General features: G+C 41.8%; 1 protein-coding gene across 1 annotated transcript in view; it reads left to right on the forward strand.

Annotated features, from left to right (window-relative positions):
- cpn1 (carboxypeptidase N, polypeptide 1) overlaps positions 1-16,507 on the forward strand; it is a 16,727-nt gene extending 220 nt beyond the window's left edge. Inside the window, exons 1-9 of the mRNA XM_080516695.1 lie at positions 1-232; positions 2,021-2,217; positions 3,236-3,391; positions 7,324-7,500; positions 7,587-7,698; positions 12,946-13,085; positions 14,214-14,313; positions 15,806-15,924; positions 16,049-16,507. The exon at positions 1-232 is cut by the window's left edge and continues 220 nt beyond it. Of these exons, the coding sequence (XP_080372821.1) occupies positions 1-232; positions 2,021-2,217; positions 3,236-3,391; positions 7,324-7,500; positions 7,587-7,698; positions 12,946-13,085; positions 14,214-14,313; positions 15,806-15,924; positions 16,049-16,159 (1,344 nt within the window). The 3' untranslated portion in view covers positions 16,160-16,507. The remainder of the gene's footprint in view (positions 233-2,020; positions 2,218-3,235; positions 3,392-7,323; positions 7,501-7,586; positions 7,699-12,945; positions 13,086-14,213; positions 14,314-15,805; positions 15,925-16,048) is intronic.
- Positions 16,508-20,120: the final 3,613 nt, after the last annotated feature.

Consider the following 20,120-nt stretch of genomic DNA (forward strand, 5'->3'; position numbering starts at 1 on the left):
GCGTGGACCCTCCTCCCCCGGCTCCTCCCGGCCCTCCTGCTCTGGGCGACGGGGCCCCCGGCGTCGGGGTCGGACCTGCAGCACCACCGGTACGAGGACATGGTGCGAGCCCTGTTCGCCGTGCAGAGCGAGTGCCCCTACGTCACCCGCATCTACAGCATCGGGCGCAGCGTGGAGGGGCGCCACCTCTACGTGCTGGAGGTCAGCGACAACCCGGGCGTCCACGAGGCGCGTGAGTAACACCCGGCGCACCGCGGGGCGAGGGGCAGCGTTCAGCTGGGACTTTCTTTTTGTCCGATTTACACGTCTTCTGATTCACACAAACCTGCCCGAGTGTGCAGAAGAGAAAAGGGCAAACGTCTGCCATTCCTTTCAGGCAAAATCTGAACCATGGGGAGGTTGGGTTTGAATCAACAAGTCCCCCAAAGAAACTATTCTTCCTTCCTTCAGGTGTTTTGTTTAAAAAAAACAACAAGCGAGAATCAAAAACACCTCATTAAATTTGTTGTTTTTACCTGGAACTTGACACACAGGCAAGACATTTTCCACTCTTGCAATTTTAATAGCAGCTATTGGGGGATGGAAAAAAACAAAAAAAAACTTGACAACTGCAGGCCATGCTTTCTTGGCTGCGACCGAGCTTGCATTTTTTTTACTATTTTTTTTTCCCCCACTGTGTTTGCACACGTAGGGGTTTCCTTCAGTAGAATAGAAGGATGTGCGCCTGTTCTGCTGCAAGGTGACGGAGAGTGAAAAACAGGAACCGTACACTCCATGGAGAGGGACTGACCTCGGCTCCCGTCTGGGTCAAACCCTCCTGAGGAAGTTCACTTCTTTTACATGCTGCTGAGGGTGTGTGTGCGTGTATGTGTGTGTGTGTGTGTGTTTCTCAAGCTTGCACACCAGAGCCAACAGTTTTTTTATTGTGTGTGTGGTTTTTTTTTTTTTTTTTCTGAACTCCAGGCCAACTGGCCCGGTGTTAAAAGAAAACGAGGTGAATTGCAGTGCCCGGGCTGCCATTTGGGTGCCTGAAGTAATTAGTGAAGGGCGTTGATAAATTTGGAAGTATCTACTCAACCTCACAATACCCTCGCCCTAACTCCACCCCCCTCCTCCACCCCCCCAAGGGCAACACTTACTTCTCCCACAAACAATAGCAAAGTATGTCTGTACCACACTTAAGACGACGTCCCTGCACTGTCCGTGTCTCTTGGTTTCTCCCGGCGGTGATTAATGAGGGACTCTGGGGAGGAGGGGGGGGGGTTAGGCTGGTCCCTCAGCCGTTCACTGACCTTGTCCAAATAATTCAAATAGACGCTCCGGGGTTTTACAATCTCCGTAACCTCGAATGTGCTTATCAAGAAATGTACGGAAAAAAAAGAAAAAAAACCCAACATAGTCACCGTTGTTTTCTCAACATGTGAAAAAGTCTCAAATTAAAAGTAAAAAAAACCCAGATCTTCTCTGTGTTTTCTCTGGCTGGATCTGTGATGTGGCTGACGACTTTTCACACAAAGTGTTCTGAAGTAGAGGCTCAGTCTAGGTCAACTACATTTTTCAAAATGAACTAAACAAAAATAAAAACTTGACCTAATAGATCTTTTTTAATGATAGATCATTCTAAACCTTTGGAATTCATCTGGATTCTCAGCAACACTATTGCAGGAGCCTGTGGAGACATTTATCCACATAAATGACCTTAAGTGATCTCAGTTTGAAGCCGAGAGCAAACAAAAAGTGTGGCTTATGTCATACCTGCTTCCTTACGTCGGCCTTCTGACGAATGTGAAGCCACGTCACTTTCACTACGGGACAGTTCTTCAATCTGAACGTGTGTTTTTAATAGTATTTCGAAGCTCTTGTGACCAAAGTGGTGAATTGTGTCTGTTAAGAATCCCGCCATGAGGACAACATCAGCACGCGGCTCCGCCCAAATAAACAACCGTCCAAGGTGATTTACTGTTTCTCCATGTCCCACGTGAGGCCTCACCGCCCTTCCACCTCTTCACTTCCTCCCCAGTGGAGCCCGAGTTCAAGTACGTGGGCAACATGCACGGCAACGAGGTGCTCGGCCGCGAGCTGCTCATCAAGCTGGCCCAGTTCCTGTGCGAGGAGTACCGCGCCGGCAACCAGCGCATCACCAGGCTGATCCACGACACGCGCATCCACATCCTGCCGTCCATGAACCCCGACGGCTACGAGGTGGCCGCCAGACAGGTGACGTGCCCCCCCCCCCCCCCCACCGCCGTGCAAAACATGTGGAACACTTTCACAAAATGAGAGACAATTTTACATTTGGGAAAACATTCTTACATTTCAAAAAAGAAAAAAAAAATCCAGAAACAATGTGTGAAAAAGCTCCCTGGCTGTTATTCTTACCCAACCTTCTGCTTGAGGGGGGAAATATTCTGGCTTCCTGACAGAGGAGGGACACCTGAACACACAGCCCACGTGTATCTGGATGTATTGAACAAAATGAATATGTGTGTTCAAGAGCAGCAGCCAAACACTAGCAGGTAGTGTTTCTCCACTGTAATGATACCATCTGCTCTTTAAGAAAAACCCCCGAGCTCCATATCAAAGCTAAATACAGACTGCAACAAAAAAACCAATACGAATTCGACCGACTCCAACACAAACACACACAATCCATGTGAGACTAATTATACGTCCTCAGGCGGAGCGTTTGACAGTCCGTCTCTCTGCCTCTCAGACAACACCGGCGCTGCGCACTGTAATTTGTCACATCAACAGATGTTTGGGTGCAGCAGCATCTGGACAGGGACGGCAGGACTTTTTCATTTTCCAGCTACTGGGATGACACGGTTTAGCTTTTTCTTGTTTGTTTGTGTAGACAAAAGAACTTTTTTCATGCAAAAATCTGAAAAAAAAACTTTTTTTTTTTTTTTTTACTGGAAACTGAGCATTGCTGGTTTTTATGGCATTGTTTGAGTGGCCTTTTCAGGTTTGAGGGAGGATATTGGGTAAATCACTGTGAAATGTGTGTTTCTTTTGGAAACTATGCTGCTGCGGTCGGCCGGCGGTCGGATGGCCTCTTCGACGTGGAGGAATGATCACGTCCCTTTTCCTCCCCCGGCTTCCAAAGCAATATCAAGTCACAGCTTGAGAAATGCTTTACCTCCAGCCTCTGAAGCCAAAACGTCACGGCGCGATGACAGTTTCACAATGAGTGATTCTATTTTTTGATTGATTTATTTCTTTTTCCCCCCAACAGGGTCCAGAGTTCAACGGCTACCTCGTGGGTCGAGGGAACGCCAGAGAAATCGATCTGAACCGGAACTTTCCCGACCTGAACGCGCTCATGTACTACTACGAGAAGACCAACGGGCGAAACCACCACCTGCCTCTTCCAGACAACTGGGAGCATCAGGTCAGTCTCACAAACCGCCGTTTTGCACTTTTGTCGCCTGATCGGGAAGGAGGTTGTTGCCCCGCCTTTGTTTTTAGTTGCAACATGAAACTGGAGGCACAAATAGCAGCCTTACGCCTCCCAGCTGAAACAATAGCTCGTCCAAAAATACCCCCTGAGTGTCACAGTGGGATGGCGTACGCTTTCTGAAGGCTTTTCACTAGTTGAGGTATCTGCGCTCCCGTCCTCACCTGGTGAGACGCAGGCGCTGGAAATGTTCCTGCTCCCGGCGGAACATTCTTGTGTTTTCGTCGCCACTCTGAGAAACTGACCTGACCTCCGGAGTGTAACTGTTACCTGCCACCCTGCGGTGCCGCCAGACTCTCCATCCAGGCTCCAAAACCGGCCTTTTCACTCAAACATCCGCTCATTTCCTGGCCTCTGTTTCAAAAAGGGTTTTTCTCTGAACCAAGGATGGTTTTCTCTTCCAGAACACTGCTAAAGTGCTTATTGAGCAACGCTTCCTGCTGCGTTCCCCTCATGTTCCACCGAGAACAACGCTGAAATGCTCACGTTCCTTTAATTAAGGGCTACTTTTGGGGAGTATGTCATTGGACTGGCACATGTAAACCACTTAACATCTCGTATTTTCAAATTCCAGTAAAAATCCTTGCTTTCTAATCAAGTTTGTTGACAAATTGTCATAATGTCTGCCTTTTACACTTTTTCTAAGAAACTTGGTTTAAACGTGAATTTACATGTAAGTCTTGAATGTGGGTAAAGAGGAACTAATACTTTGATGAATGTTTGTGAAGCGTACTTTCTTTTCCCTTGTAATTAAGTACAATTTCGCCCTGGTAACAGAGAGAGTCATTTCTGTGTTTTGACGGGCAGTGGAGACAGAGAAGCCGTTGGTATTGGCCGTGGGACAGACCTGGCTCGGTTCCGGGTGATTAAACAGCCTCCGTACTTCACTGTGCACGTAGAATAGTTTGCTGAAGTGTGAAATGAAATAAGGAGTGAAACGTGAGAGGGCGTGCTCTGCCAACAAGTACATTATAAGTATTATGGCCAGGGTCCTCCAGGGTGCAGTGGTGTTTGTAGGGAAGAGACAGTGAAAGAGCTTCTGTTCCTCATTAAGTCCTTGAATTCCCTGCTTGGGAGCACTTAGAGTAACATACTGGGGTTCCATGTCCTGAAGTCCACGGCCAAGATAGCCGTGTGAGCTTTGTGGAAAATATGAAGCAAATCAAGAACTGAAACTTGGTTTCATGTAATTAATGTTCTGGTTACATTATTATTATTATTATTTTCTTTTAAATACTGAAGACTTACACATAAAAGAATTACTGAAACATATTTGGTGCTGCAATGTAATTAAAGTGTCAATGAAGGATGTAGGTAATGAACAAAAAGTACAAAATGCCATATTGTAGTGATATACGAGCATTAAAATAATATGTTTGTTTGGGTTTTTTTTAACTTTTTTTTCTATTGACCAATTCTATATTGATCAATAGAATTATTGGAAACTCAGGCCGAGAGTAACAAAGAAGGAATGTGTGTCAGTGTTCACTAATTCAACACAGCAGAAAGCAACAGTTTTACTATGTTTTAATAACACAATGAAATAAATAACATGGTGATTTGCATTTTAATACAGAATTTATAGTGAGTTAGATGGAGTCAAGTTTAAAGAAACTTAAGCGCAAAACAACATTTAACCTTAAAAAAGGTTAGAAAAGGAAATCTGACACTGTCACTTCAATTTGTGATCCCAGTCAATCTCTTATCACGATGTTTTGTGTTTGAAAAATGATAGCTTTTCTGTCAAATTAAAAAAAAGAAAAAGAAATCCATAGAGTCATTTGGAGGTATTTTCCCGTCATCCGTCTTCCATGAGCGCTGGCCGTCTCGCCTCACGACCCCCCGCTGGCAGACAAACACAAAAGAGTCACTGTGCCACTGTTCCAGCTCCTCGTTCATGTTCCTCGGGGTTAAATCCACAAGAAGCCACAGCTTTGTCCCAGCCGGCACACGCTCAGCGACTCAACCATAATGTTTCACTTGTACTGTCGGGGAAAAAAACGTTATTTATCATTTCCCACAGACATAAAAGTTCCCTTTAATTGCAAATATCAGGCACTTTTCATGCTCAATTGAAGGTTTAATCATTCTGTGGTTTTCCTGACTGATGGGACGCCACAGACTGACAGCAGCGCCTGTTCTTGGAAATGATTGTATTTGTACAGCCTCGACCAAAAGAGCCCACCATGAAGCCAGCATGTGCACGGTGACAGCTGATTGGTCAGCAGAGGGCGGCCCTCAACGCTGCGTGAAAGATCATTTCACCTCTGAGCGTCACGACAAGTCCCATGGATGAATGACTTTATTTGGATTTTCTACATGTACATACACAATAAAACATACAAATAAGTATTAAACATTTTGATGACGTAAAAAACCCCCCAGAGTATGACATAAAAAATTCACAAATAAGATTAAGATCATTTCTGTTGTGGTCCTTTTAATTTAATTTAATTTAATTTAATTTAATTTAATTTAATTTAATTTAATTTAATTTAATTTAATTTAATTTAATTTAATTTAATTTAATTTAATTTAATTTAATTTAATTTAATTTAATTTAAAACAATATGAAATAGTGACATTACAGTGAACAGTTAAAAGCACAAAATTATACAAATGTACGGAATAAATGTAGAATAAATAGATAAATACAAATCCATACAAATCTATGGAACAAAATGATTTATCACAACTATATGTAGATCCCAACAGAAGTTATCAAAGACTGATTATATAAAAAGAATTGAACAAAATGAAATGAGGAATGTAAACTATGGATCTCAAATGAGTTAGAAAGTATATGGGAAAAATTAGCTTGTTTGTATGTGTGTGTGTGTATATATATATATATATATATATATATATATATATATATATATCTCCTGCTTGTCTGCTTCAGCTGCTCCGTTCAAGGCCAGCAGACTGAGTTCGTCGCGATTATTCTCGAACCGAGTCCGACTCTTGTTTATTGTCTCACATACCTTCTTCAAGGAGAGGAATTACCTCTCGGTCTCCAAACATGACAAGCGGCTGAGAGTGTGTGAGGAAAGCTCACGCTGAAAGAGAAAATAAACGGCAGCTCCCCCCCAAAAGTGGAATTTTAATGCGTGGGATTTTGTGTGGCAGCATCTGGTCCAGGTTGATGCTGGAAATGCATTAAAAGCTTAAAAGTTAGCGTGTTTTTTTGTTCCTGGCAAGACACAGAATTACTTGAAACGAAATAGAAATAGAAAAAGAAATACTCGTCCACTGAGTACTAATCATACCAAAAGTATGATATATACTTGATATAACATATCAAAAGTAGGTCTATTTAGCCAGCAAGGAGTGATTTAATGAGCCTGCAGGCCTCAAGGTGAAGTGAAGCTACATAGAAAGAAAGAACAAATAATAATAGTTGTGCACATGGCAACGCAGACAAACCTGGGATTTGTCCAGAGAGCCAGCCGAGCAGAAAGGCCAGTGGCTTTGGGTGAAAAGGAAACCAGATGTTCATCCATTGATGTTTGGGAAAAGTCACGGGCCAAGTGGAGATTGTGTGTAATACTTTAATTTAACACAATACACCGCAGGTGGGAGGCTTTGACAGTTTCACAGCCAGAGGCGGACGGCGTCATTTTGAGTATGTGCTTATTTTCAGGAATAATATTTACTCCTCTTCAAGGGGGAGTCACATTCAGTCGCCATGACATAAGTGGAAAAAAAAAAAAAAAACCCCGCGAGATTAAACAAAAGCAGGCAGAACTGACACGAACCAACAGTGAGATGAAAGAAGATTTGCATGGTTTACAAGCAAAACAAGGATTATTGATGTATAACAATGACGTTTCCTGAACATTAACCCAAAGAGTAACTTCTTCCAGGTTGAACCAGAGACCTTGGCTATCATAAAATGGATGCAAAACTACAATTTTGTCCTGTCAGCCAACCTGCACGGCGGCGCCGTGGTGGCCAACTACCCCTTCGACAAGTCCAGGGACCCCCGCACCCGAGGCCGGACCACGTACGCCGCCACGCCGGACGACAAGCTCTTCAGAAAGGTTAAGGAGCAAAACATTAGACGAGTCCCGCCAGGTTGCCGCCGAAAACGTGTGATCTCACCGCTGTGTGTCGTTTGTGGCGGCAGCTGGCGAGGACGTACTCCTACGCTCACAGCTGGATGCACAAGGGCTGGAACTGCGGCGACTTCTTCGACGAGGGGATCACCAACGGCGCCAGCTGGTACTCCCTGTCCAGAGGTAGGAGGCGCCGCTCACACAGCGAGGACACACCTCGGGAACCGTTGGCGTTTTTAAACGTACCTTTACTGACGTGTGTTCGCCCGATATCGTACCAGTCGTTGGGGTCGTACACTGACCTTTAACCTCTGTTTGACCGGCCCCCATGTGTCACTTCAAAATCCTCAATCAAATGAAAATGACTCTTATTAACGGCTTTATTAGGTCTAAAATGCTCAAATATCATATACAGTATGTTGTTTTTGTTCTCTTATCTTAACGAAAGAAGGAATTACCACACATTGTCACAACCGACCAGTAAAACTGTCCGATTTCACCTGGGAAACTACAATAAATAAAATGTGAACACAAAAAGGATTCAAAACAAGGTAAAAAAATAAATAAATCAGCATCTCACAAAAAAAATGAAAAAAAAATAATAATAAAATGGTCAAATATTTCACGTTATTACGACAAAATTGTTGTTTCACTCTGGAGAAAAAAAAGACAATAAATGATAGAAATACAGTTTTTATTTACTTGTTTACTGAACTCAAAATTGAGTCATCTTGAAAATCATGTAAAAAAAAATAAAAATGTTTTTAAATAAATAAATAAACTTTCTATTGAGCAAAACTCAGTGAAACTCAAGTCCCGGCCCTTGATAGTTGTGCTACTTTTTCCACGTGGTCCTTTAGGAAAATGAGTTCCCCACCAGAGTTGTGATACAACCTTTAGATTCGTATGCTTCTATGATGTAAATGTGTTTTTATCAGATTATTTGGGGGTCTGGGGGGTTCATAGAAGTAAAATGTCTTTAGGCTCCAGCTTTGAGAAAATGACATCAGTGCCACAATTTAACAAGTTGAACAAGCGGCTGCAAACGTTGTTGTGGAAAGAAGTGTGTGTACTTTCTGAAAAGTTTCACATTTAATGACATTTATTGAAGAAAATCTAAATATTCTGAAATCCACATGTTTGTTATGCATTTAACGTGTTACTTTGAGCGTTGTTGCTTTCTGCTCTTCACTTCAATGTCCAGTATTGTATTTTAGTCAGCAGACAATTAACAAATGGAATTTAACTGTTCATTTTCACATTAAACAGGGTTATTCCACACATATGTGTTCCACCTTCTGGTGACCTGGATTCGGCTCATGGACTAAATGTTGATTATTCACTACACACGTGTCAGTCAGGCATTAATAAATATTGTAAAAGATCATATTTTAACTTTAAAGGTATATGTTTTGCTTCTTGGTTCATAACCTCACTGTAGTAATCATAATAGGACAATGTAAACTAGGATTCTGTGACGAGGGAATGGAAACATGTTGGAATTCAGGGCTGATTTGAAACACCTGATATTAAAAACAGTTTAATACTGAGTGTAATCCTGCTCCAGAGACAGTCCAGGCCGACCTGCGTGAGTGACGGGAGGCTCTGGCATTAACTAAAGCATGGACGACATGCTTTGACTCGCTCGCTGGCGTTTTCCCGTCACGAATCCGCCGACTCTGCCAGGGCTCGTCTTTCACCTCCTCAGCCCGTCCACCTCAACAGCTGTGACCCCAGAGTGTAGCACCGCTGTAGTAGTTAAACACTTTGTTTGGTTTTTTTCCTTAACAACAAACAAGTTTTCTTTTTTTTTGTAAACTACAAAAGTTTTCATGAAAGTATTATTTCTGCTGCAGGCCTCCAGCGGATGTTCAGACTCTTCTGGGGTGCTGAAATAAGTAAATTGTCAATATTTGTTATAGATTTCCTTCTTTAGCTTCTCCGTGCTCTCAGGTTGTATATGACAGTGATTTACAACCAAGGGGAGAGTTTTGGGGGGGTCGTGAAGCCATTTTGATTTTAACACAGGGGTGTCAAACATAACAATAACTTTATTTGTATAGCACTTATTTTAAACACACGGAAGTGAAAAACTGGTGACTGAAAGTTTGAAAGTTCAAGCTGAGGCGACACCAATCAGACGGAGAGTAAAGCCAAAGAGTTCATCCTCAGAGAAAATAGATGCTGAGGTTAGGAATCACTGATATATGGAAGACAGGTCGAATTTGGAGGGACATTTTTTAACAGGATGGCCTAATTAACTTGTATTTTAAAGGGGTCATATTCTGTAAAATTGACTTCCTAAAGGTTCTCCAGCAGTACTAATCGTCTCCACACCTGGAACGACGCCCAGAAGTGTAGAAAGTGTGTCCTCTCTCTCCCTGGTTGTTCCAGGTTTTAAAAAGTGTGTTGCTCCAACCAGCCAATCAGAAATCAAACCCTATATAGTGTCATCGGGGGTTCAGCCAATCACAATCAAGGTAGGCTCCTCCCCTTTGACTCCTCCCACAATCAGGCAGCTCTGCTCTGGCACATGGCACCACAAGAGGAAGTTCTTCCTCCTCTTCCCATAGATGGGCGTGTGTGGGCGGAGCCAGTCCAGCTCACACAGACACAGCAGATTCTGAATGCAGCGCCTATGATCCAATGTTCTAATGGAGGAAAATCAATGAGACGCTAGAGTTACTGTAATTTAACAAAATCCCCCACATAGTGTTTTAAAGTATGAGTAATACATCTAAATAATTTCCAGGCTGTTTTTGTTATTTTAACTCTATAAGTAAAGTAAGAGATCATGGAAATTGTAGTAAAGACGAGAAATAGGTGTAGTTAGTGTTTCCTCTGCGTTCTGCCCGGTTGGTCTGCTCGCCCCCGTCTCGGCCACGGCGGCCCCCCATAACACCACCAAGCCTCTTCAGGTCAGAGTTCAGTCACTGCATCAATGTGGAGTCACACGGAGGCCGTCAGCCTGCAGCTCTGCTCCCGTGTTACCAAAACTTCACACTCAGAGTTCAGCAGTTCTGATGAGTTCTTGCACCGGAGGCAGGTTGAAAGTGTTTCCTGTGTCACACTGACTGGGGACACTTTGCACTGAACTTGGTCAACAAATCCTCCTGAAAAAAGCATCCTGGGGTCAAAGTGCGGCTGCAACACTGCCAGACATACAATCTAATGTCTTCTGACTGATTTAGACACTTACTGATTTCACTTTCATTGGTATATTTAACTTTGTTACAGTGCCCCCATTCTATCTTTAATCAAGATCATTATTATCATTATTTTTATTTTTATTTGTTATTTGTTATTTTATTATTATTATTATTATTATTATTATTTATTATTATTATTTTTTAATAATTTTAATTGTATTATTATTTAAATTGTATTATTATTATTATTATTATTATCCATCCATCCATCCATCCATTGGCTACCGCTTTATCCAGGCATGTCGCGGAGGCAGCAGTCTGAGCAGAGTTGCCCAGACTTCCCTCACCCCAGACACTTCCTCCAGCTCCTCCGGTGGCACCCCAAGGCGTTCCCAGGCCATAGAGAGACATAGTCCCTCCAGCGTGTCCTGGGTCTGCCCCGAGGCCTCCTACCGGAGGGACATGCCCGGAACACCTCCCTCGGGAGGCGTCCGGGGGCCATCCGAAACAGATGCCCGAGCCACCTCAGCTGGCTCCTCTGGATGTGGAGGAGCAGCGGCTCTACTCCGAGCTCCTCCCTGGTGACTGAGCTCCTCACCCTATCTCTAAGGGTGGCTGAGCCCCTCACCCTATCTCTAAGGATGGCTGTGCTCCTCCCCCTATCTCTAAGGGTGACTGAGCTCCTCCCCCTATCTCTAAGGGTGACTGAGCCCCTCACCCTATCTCTAAGGGTGACTGAGCTCCTCCCCCTATCTCTAAGGGTGACTGAGCTCCTCACCCTATCTCTAAGGGTGACTGAGCTCCTCACCCTATCTCTAAGGGTGACTGAGCTCCTCACCCTATCTCTAAGGGTGACTGAGCTCCTCACCCTATCTCTAAGGGTGACTGAGCTCCTCACCCTATCTCTAAGGGTGACTGAGCTCCTCACCCTATCTCTAAGGGTGACTGAGCTCCTCACCCTATCTCTAAGGGTGACTGAGCTCCTCACCCTATCTCTAAGGGTGACTGAGCTCCTCACCCTATCTCTAAGGGTGACTGAGCTCCTCACCCTATCTCTAAGGGTGACTGAGCTCCTCACCCTATCTCTAAGGGTGACTGAGCTCCTCAACCTATCTCTAAGGGTGACTGAGCTCCTCAACCTATCTCTAAGGGTGACGCCCAGCCACCCTATGGAGGAAGCTCATTTCAGCCGCTTGTATCCGGGATCTCGTTCTTTCGGTCATGACCCATAGTTCATGACCAGAGGTGAGGGTAGGAACGAAGATCGACCGGTAAATCGAGAGCTTCGCCTCTTGGCTCAGCTCCTTCTTCACCACGACGGACCGATACAACGTCTGCATAACTGCAGACGCTGCACCGATCCGCCTGTCGATCTCACGCTCCATCTTTCCCCCACCCGTGAACAAGACCCCAAGATACTTGAACTCCTCCACCTGTGACAAGGGCACTCCACCGACCTGGAGGGTCTGGAGTTATTATTATTATTATTATTATTATTATTATTTAAATTTTATTATTATTATAGTTATTATTATTAGGCAATTTGTGACTCATTACTTCCATTATCTTAACCACTGGCTGCATTTCGTCCGTGTGTGTGAGAGAGTTTATCTGAACAAAAACAAACCAATAGTTTGCAAAAAAGAATAAAGAAGAAGAAAGTAAACATGGTGAACTGTGGAGCGCTGGTCCAGTGAAGACTCTCCTGATGTCGCCATAATGTGCAGTTTCCTGTTTTGACAAGACGAAGCAGTCATACTTTCCCTCCACGGCACTGAACAGGTGAAGCTCCTCATCCCACTCTGCTGTTGGCTTTTGTGTTGGGAAACTTTGAGAGCAGGGAAAGATTTGCAGTGGTGTTGCAGGACTATTTGCAGGTTTGTTTGTTTGTTTGTTTTTTAACGACATCCAGTACGCGGAGCTGCCTGGACGTGACTTCAGTTCAGTTCCATCTCCGTTAGTGTGGAGCTGCAACAATACCAACACCCTCTTCTCTCCTGTGTGTTAATCCTGCTCTGTGGAATGTCAGTCTTCTGCCTTTCCACTTGGAGGAAAACGCCCCCGGGCGCATAGAACGGGAGAACTGTGTTTATTTGAGCAGCTCTTTTAGCTCAGTGTTATGTCACGCTCTGGGAGGTTACACTTGAACCCCCCCGGCCTCATGAGTGAAACATTTGTATGACTTCATCTAATAAAAAAAGAAAAGAAAAAAGGAATTGAGCAACACTCCACCCTGACGCTCTTCATCATGTTCCTCATGTAAACTGCTGGTGTTTTGCAGGCATGCAGGACTTCAACTACTTGTACACCAACTGCTTCGAGATCACTCTGGAGCTGAGCTGCGACAAGTTCCCCCCCGAGGCGGTGCTGCCCAGGGAGTGGCTGGGCAACCGAGAGGCCCTGGTGTCCTACCTGGAGCAGGTCAGGACCCCCCCCCCCCCCCCCCCCAGTTGTGTCAATTAAGTATTGCAGTATTTACAACTTTTACACACAAAGCTTTTACAGTTGCGCAACGGAATCGTGGCGAGGCTGATTCACTGGCTGGTTGTTTATCCTGGCAGAGGCTTTCCTGGATGAACTGACTGAAATATGAGCAAAACTGTGTGATGCAACTGAACTGAACGTTCTGAACGAGGCTTTTCTTGATCCTGGTGCAACAAAATAAGACAAAGACGCTGCGCCGGACTTCTTCTTCCTCTCGTGTCTGTTGTTCAGTCCAGAACGGTTGAAAACATCTTCAGGTTCTGGGAAGCTTTTGCCCCACAAACGACGTTTTTCACCTCAAATGCACTGAAACGTAAAACTGCACTGATCCGCCGTGACGTGGAACCGCCGTGACGTGGAACCGCCGTGACGTGGAACCACAGTGACGTGGAACCGCCGTGACGTGGAACCACCGTGACGTGGAACCACCGTGACGTGGAACCACAGTGACGTGGAACCGCCGTGACGTGGAACTACAGTGACGTGGAACCGCCGTGACGTGGAACCGCAGTGACGTGGAACCGCCGTGACGTGGAACCGCTGTGACGTGGAACCACCGTGACGTGGTACTACAGTGATGTGGAACCACCGTGACGTGGAACCACAGTGACGTGGAACCGCCGTGACGTGGAACTACAGTGACGTGGAACCGCCGTGACGTGGAACCACCGTGACGTGGTACTACAGTGACGTGGAACCACCGTGACGTGGAACCACAGTGACGTGGAACCACAGTGACGTGGAACCACCGTGATGTGGAACCACAGTGACGTGGAACTACAGTGACGTGGAACCACCGTGACGTGGAACCACAGTGACGTGGAACCACAGTGATGTGGAACCACAGTGACGTGGAACTACAGTGACGTGGAACCACCGTGACGTGGAACCACAGTTACGTGGAACCACCATGACGTGGAACCACAGTGACGTGGAACTACAGTGATGTGGAACCACCGTGACGTGGAACCACCGTGACGTGGAACCACAGTGACGTGGAACCGCCGTGATGAACCGTCACCCTCCGTTCAAAAGGAAAAACGTGCGTTTCCCTTCTTTCCCCAGGTGCATCATGGGATTAAAGGCCTGGTGTATGATGAGAACAACAACCCCGTCGCCAACGCTGAGATCTCAGTGGCGGGAAACAACCACGACGTCACCACCGGTACGAGGACAAAGTTACCTTCCTCTCAATTGTTTCAAGAAACAATATTCATCAAACGGTCGGAAACTTTAGAAATCTCTTCATTCATTTGTGTTTCATATGAAATAATCTCACGTGAAATATTTTAGGTGATATTATGTAAATAAAGAATTCTAGTCGTTAGAAATGTCTCAGCTACAAACGGCCAGAATAGCGGGGATTGTTATGAAAATATAAATAGATTAAAAAAGAGCTAAAACTACTTAAAACAAAAAAAGTTAAAATGATGCAAATTGCTAGTAAAGAGTTTTTTTCAGTATAAGAACAAAAGAAAAAACGGAAGTTGGTGAAAAAAGAAAAGAAAAAAGCACAAAAAGAAGAGAAAAAATGGAGCAAAATAAAAAAAGCATTGTTATTGTTAGTATATCTAAAATCAAATCTAAAAAATTAAATAAACATAAGAAAGCAAAGCAAAAAAAAGTAAATAAATGAAACAAAGAGGAATACATCTCTAAAAATGGCTACAAGAGCTAAAAATGTTATAAAATATATATAAATGGTATCTATAATACTATAGATGCAACCTCAGTTTTTGTTTGTTCATCAAAAAACATGTTTTTTTTTCTTCATATTAGAGAATTTAGATGTTTGGTTTTCTTTATTATTTGGTGTAAAATTGTGAAAACAAGTCTGTTGGTCTCCAAGGTTTCAGAGCCCTGGAATAGAACAAGTGCTCCCCTAGTGGACAGTCGTGGAACATCAGCTTGTTTAACCTGTCGTCCCATGACTTCCACTGGAGTTAAAGCACTGTGTCTCAGCTGGCCTGTCTCTCAGTCCCACCTTCAAGCTGCCACATAATACTACTTTTTTGTTTTAGTCCTTTTAATAAATACAGAGTCCAGTTTGAACCCGAAATAGTTCAATAAGAATTTTACAGTAGGTCAACACACCACCCCAAAAAACAAAAGAAAAAACGTTATTCCCTTTCATGTTTAATTCAAATTCAAACTGAAACGTGATTTCTAGAACTCAAATATGGAAAGAAATTCAATTGCGGTGTAGTTTTCACTGTGCTTTTTTTTTTTTGTTTGTTTACCATCAACAATCAGCATATGTAACCAAACCTACTTAATAAACTTATGATCCACCTTCTATGAAGCATGAATAGATGTTTTTTGTTTTTGTTTTTGCCCCTGACTAATTTCACAAGGAGCTGATGACCCAGTTAGGGCTGGTGACCCACCATTTGACTTCACTTGATACAGTACATTTCTAAATATTGGTTCCACTTCACAGCACATTTTTCCTTCCTGTCATGTGCTACATGACAATATTATGTGTATAACAACTTGTGGCGAATGTCTAATGGCATAAAAATAATCACGTTGTCAAATTTCATGTAAATTTGGCAAATAAACAGTGTTTTTTTGTGCTTTCTGCTTAACTGTACAGACTGGATGCTGTAAAGTCCTATTAGAAGTGGAGATCTTATTTCTTTGTGTGTTTTTCCCAGGGGTGGACGGCGACTACTTCAGACTGCTCCTGCCCGGCACCTACACGGCGACGGCCTCGGCCCCCGGCTACCTTCCTTCCACCAGCACCGTCACCGTGGGCCCGGCGGAGGCCATACAGGTCGGCTCCCCATCCCAGCATTAATCACATAACTTCACCACCACGTCCTGCTTTTCCTTCTGTTCCGATGACTTTTTAGCTTGTAAATAGTTTCATTCATGCTCTTTTTTGTTTGTTTTTTTAGCTTAATTTTTACTTGAAAACGGCTCCGAAGCAGAACCTGAAAGCGAAGCCCCACAACGGCAAGAGGAACCTCTCGTCTCCCAAGTCCCCCTTGAAGCTCGGCCCGAGATGAGACGCCGACGTCTGAAAGTCTCGGAGCAAACGAACAAAAAAACTCCACACAAACACTGAAGATGCCACATAAACTATACAAAATATGTAAATGATAAATGACCATAATATACCTTTGTAGTCTTAGGATTATGTTTGTTTGTTTTGTCTGTTTGTTTTCTGTTGGTAAATATAAACTGTGTGTCTGTATTAAAGAATTGTTGTATTTATGTAACAATGACCCTTTGTAAGAACACAGCTGTCCACCTGTAATATTATTATTATTATTATTATTATTATTATTATTGGCTTCGATTGTGATGATTTCATAACAACTGAAGGTGAAAATAAAAGAATGTTTTTACTGTCACTTATTGCGAAAGCGTTTTGTTTTGGCGGAAATGTTTACTTTTGATAGCCTTGATTCCCAGGATTTATGAACTATATATTATAGAAAGAGCATTGAGAGCAGTACAAGTAAAAGGAGATGGAAGATCTCACTCACTGCACATTATAGCGGCCAGATATCCAGCATAAACTTTTAAAGCAAAGGCATTGCTTTTTATTGTGGAATCTGAGTATTTTTGTTACTATATGAACCACTGAATAGTGTTATAAAACTTTATGAAAACAAAACAGGGAGTGCATGACCAGAACAGAGTGGAAACATTTCAATAAAGCCATTATAATCATCTGAATTCTTTTAGAGAACTAATTAAATCATAGAGCACAGATTCATAAGCCGTCTTAGGCCAGTAGTCTGTAACTTTTATGCATTTTACTTTTCGAATGAGGCTGAAACAATCACAGTTTTGATACAGTATATGGACGGAAACTGAGACAGTTTCATGCAGCCACGACAGAACAGACACCTGACGGGATGAGACGCGTTTCATTTGTTGTAGTGTCACATGTTGGCCAGTAGATGTCACTGCGGTGCAAGGAAACTGGTCAAACATGGCGCCGTGACGATAGATAGATAGATAGATAGATAGATGATAGATAGATAGATAGATAGATAGATAGACAGAAGATAGATAGATAGATGATAGATAGATAGATAGATAGATAGATAGATAGATAGATGATAGATAGATAGATAGATAGATAGATAGATAGATAGATAGACAGAAGATAGATAGATAGATAGATAGATAGATAGATAGATAGATAGATAGATAGATAGATAGATAGATAGATAGATAGATAGACAGAAGATAGATAGATAGATGATAGATAGATAGATAGATAGATAGATAGATAGATAGATAGATAGATAGATAGATAGATAGATAGACAGAAGATAGATAGATAGATGATAGATAAATAGATAGATAGATAGATAGATAGATAGATAGATAGATAGATAGATGATAGATAAATAGATAGATAGATAGATAGATAGATAGATAGATAGATAGATAGATAGATAGACAGAAGATAGATAGATAGATGATAGATAAATAGATAGATAGATAGATAGATAGATAGACAGAAGATAGATAGATAGATAGATAGATAGATAGATAGATAGATAGATAGATAGATAGGTAGACAGAAGATAGATAGATAGATAGATAGATAGGTAGACAGAAGATAGATAGATAGATAGATAGATAGATAGATAGATAGATAGATAGGTAGATAGATAGATGATAGATAGATAGATAGATAGATAGATAGATAGATAGATAGATAGATAGACAGAAGATAGATAGATAGATGATAGATAGATAGATAGATAGATAGATAGATAGATAGATAGATAGATAGATAGATAGATAGATAGATAGATAGAAGATAGATAGATAGATAGATAGATAGAAGATAGATAGATAGATAGATAGATAGATAGATAGATGATAGATAGATAGATGATAGATAGATAGATAGAAGATAGATAGATAGATAGATAGATAGTAGATAGATAGATAGATAGATAGATAGTAGATAGATAGTTAGATAGATAGATAGACAGAAGATAGATAGATAGATAGATAGATAGACAGAAGATAGATAGATAGATAGATAGATAGATAGATAGATAGATAGATAGATAGAAGATAGATAGATAGATAGATAGATAGATAGATAGATAGATAGATAGATAGATAGATAGATAGATAGATGGATAGAAGATAGATAGATAGATAGATAGATAGATAGATAGATAGATAGATAGATAGATAGATAGATAGATAGATAGACAGAAGATAGATAGATAGATAGATAGATAGATAGACAGAAGATAGATAGATAGATAGATAGATGATAGATAGATAGATAGATAGATAGATAGATAGATAGATAGAAGATAGATAGATAGATAGATAGATAGAAGATAGATAGATAGATAGATAGATAGATAGATAGATAGATAGATAGATAGATAGATAGATAGATAGATGATAGATAGATAGATAGATAGATAGATAGATAGATAGATAGAAGATAGATAGATAGATAGATAGATAGATAGATAGATAGAAGATAGATAGATAGATAGATAGATAGATAGATAGATGATAGATAGATAGATAGATAGATAGATAGATAGATAGATAGATAGATAGATAGATAGATAGAAGATAGATAGATAGATAGATAGATAGATAGATAGATAGATAGATAGATAGACAGAAGATAGATAGATAGATAGATAGATAGATAGATAGATAGATAGATAGATAGATAGATAGAAGATAGATAGATAGATAGATAGATAGATAGATAGATAGATAGATAGATGATAGATAGATAGATAGATAGATAGATAGATAGATAGATAGATAGATAGATAGATAGATAGATGATAGATAGATAGATAGATAGATAGATAGATAGATAGATAGATAGATAGATAGATAGATAGATTTGCATAGTTCCTTTAAAAATAATTTAAAATAACCACTGCATGATTTTATGGATTATTAAAATAACTGGAATAAGATAAACAGGGAGACAAGATTTAGACAGAAAAATAAATATTACATGCGTGAAAATTAGATTGAAGGTCAAATCAATTATTTATTTATGTATTCTGTGACGATGTGACCTGAATGTAAGTCTGTTCCTCTTGTTACTTTAATCAGTATTTGAATCCTGTCATGCGTTCTTTTTGAGCTGTAATCCTGTTTTCTGGGTGTATTGAGGCAGTTGGTTTCATCACAAGGTGGCAGGTCTGAACACCAACCTTCATCTCTTCAGGTCCGACCATAGGAGGATAGATTTATGACGTCAAACCGAGTGACGTCTGCAGAACCAGCAGAAGTCAGAGGACTGACCCTCGACCTCTGAGGTGGCGCCGCAGGAAAACATCATTTAACATCCGTTGTATTTATCTACTTCCAGCTGGGGGTCTCAGTCGGGGGCCGGGTTCGTCCTGGCCAGGTCACCACACACACACACACACACACAAACACACACACACACACACACACACACACACACACACACACACACACACACACACACACACACACACACACACACACACACACACACACACACACACACACACACACACACACACTTCTACTGCTATTTAAAGACACATTGTTAAAATTAAGCCTCACCTGACACATGTTTTTTGGATTGTGGGAGAAAACTGCATGCAAGGTCAACTGCTGACCCTCAAATGCCCCTAAGTTAAAAAAAAAAAAAAGTTCTGTAATAAATTTTCTCAGACAAAATAATCGTTTGAAAACATTTACAAGCTGTAAACCTCCACCTTTGTTTCTGGACTCTGAGACCAGATTTCTTTCCACTTCCTTCTGGGCCATTCACTCCAGAGGACAACAATAGCTTCTCTCTGACGAACGGGAAGGAGGAAAAGCGCACTTCAGTGGGCTCTGTTAGAATTTATGACAGAGACACTGAAGAAAAACAAAGTCTCTCAACACAAATGAAGACAACGCAGCCGCAACAACAAACTAAAACCTTTCATCACCGGAATATCATACATCACAGCATGAAAAACCAAG

Source organism: Blennius ocellaris (assembly GCF_963422515.1).
Source record: "Blennius ocellaris genome assembly, chromosome: 21".
Taxonomy (NCBI): Eukaryota; Metazoa; Chordata; class Actinopteri; order Blenniiformes; family Blenniidae; genus Blennius; species Blennius ocellaris.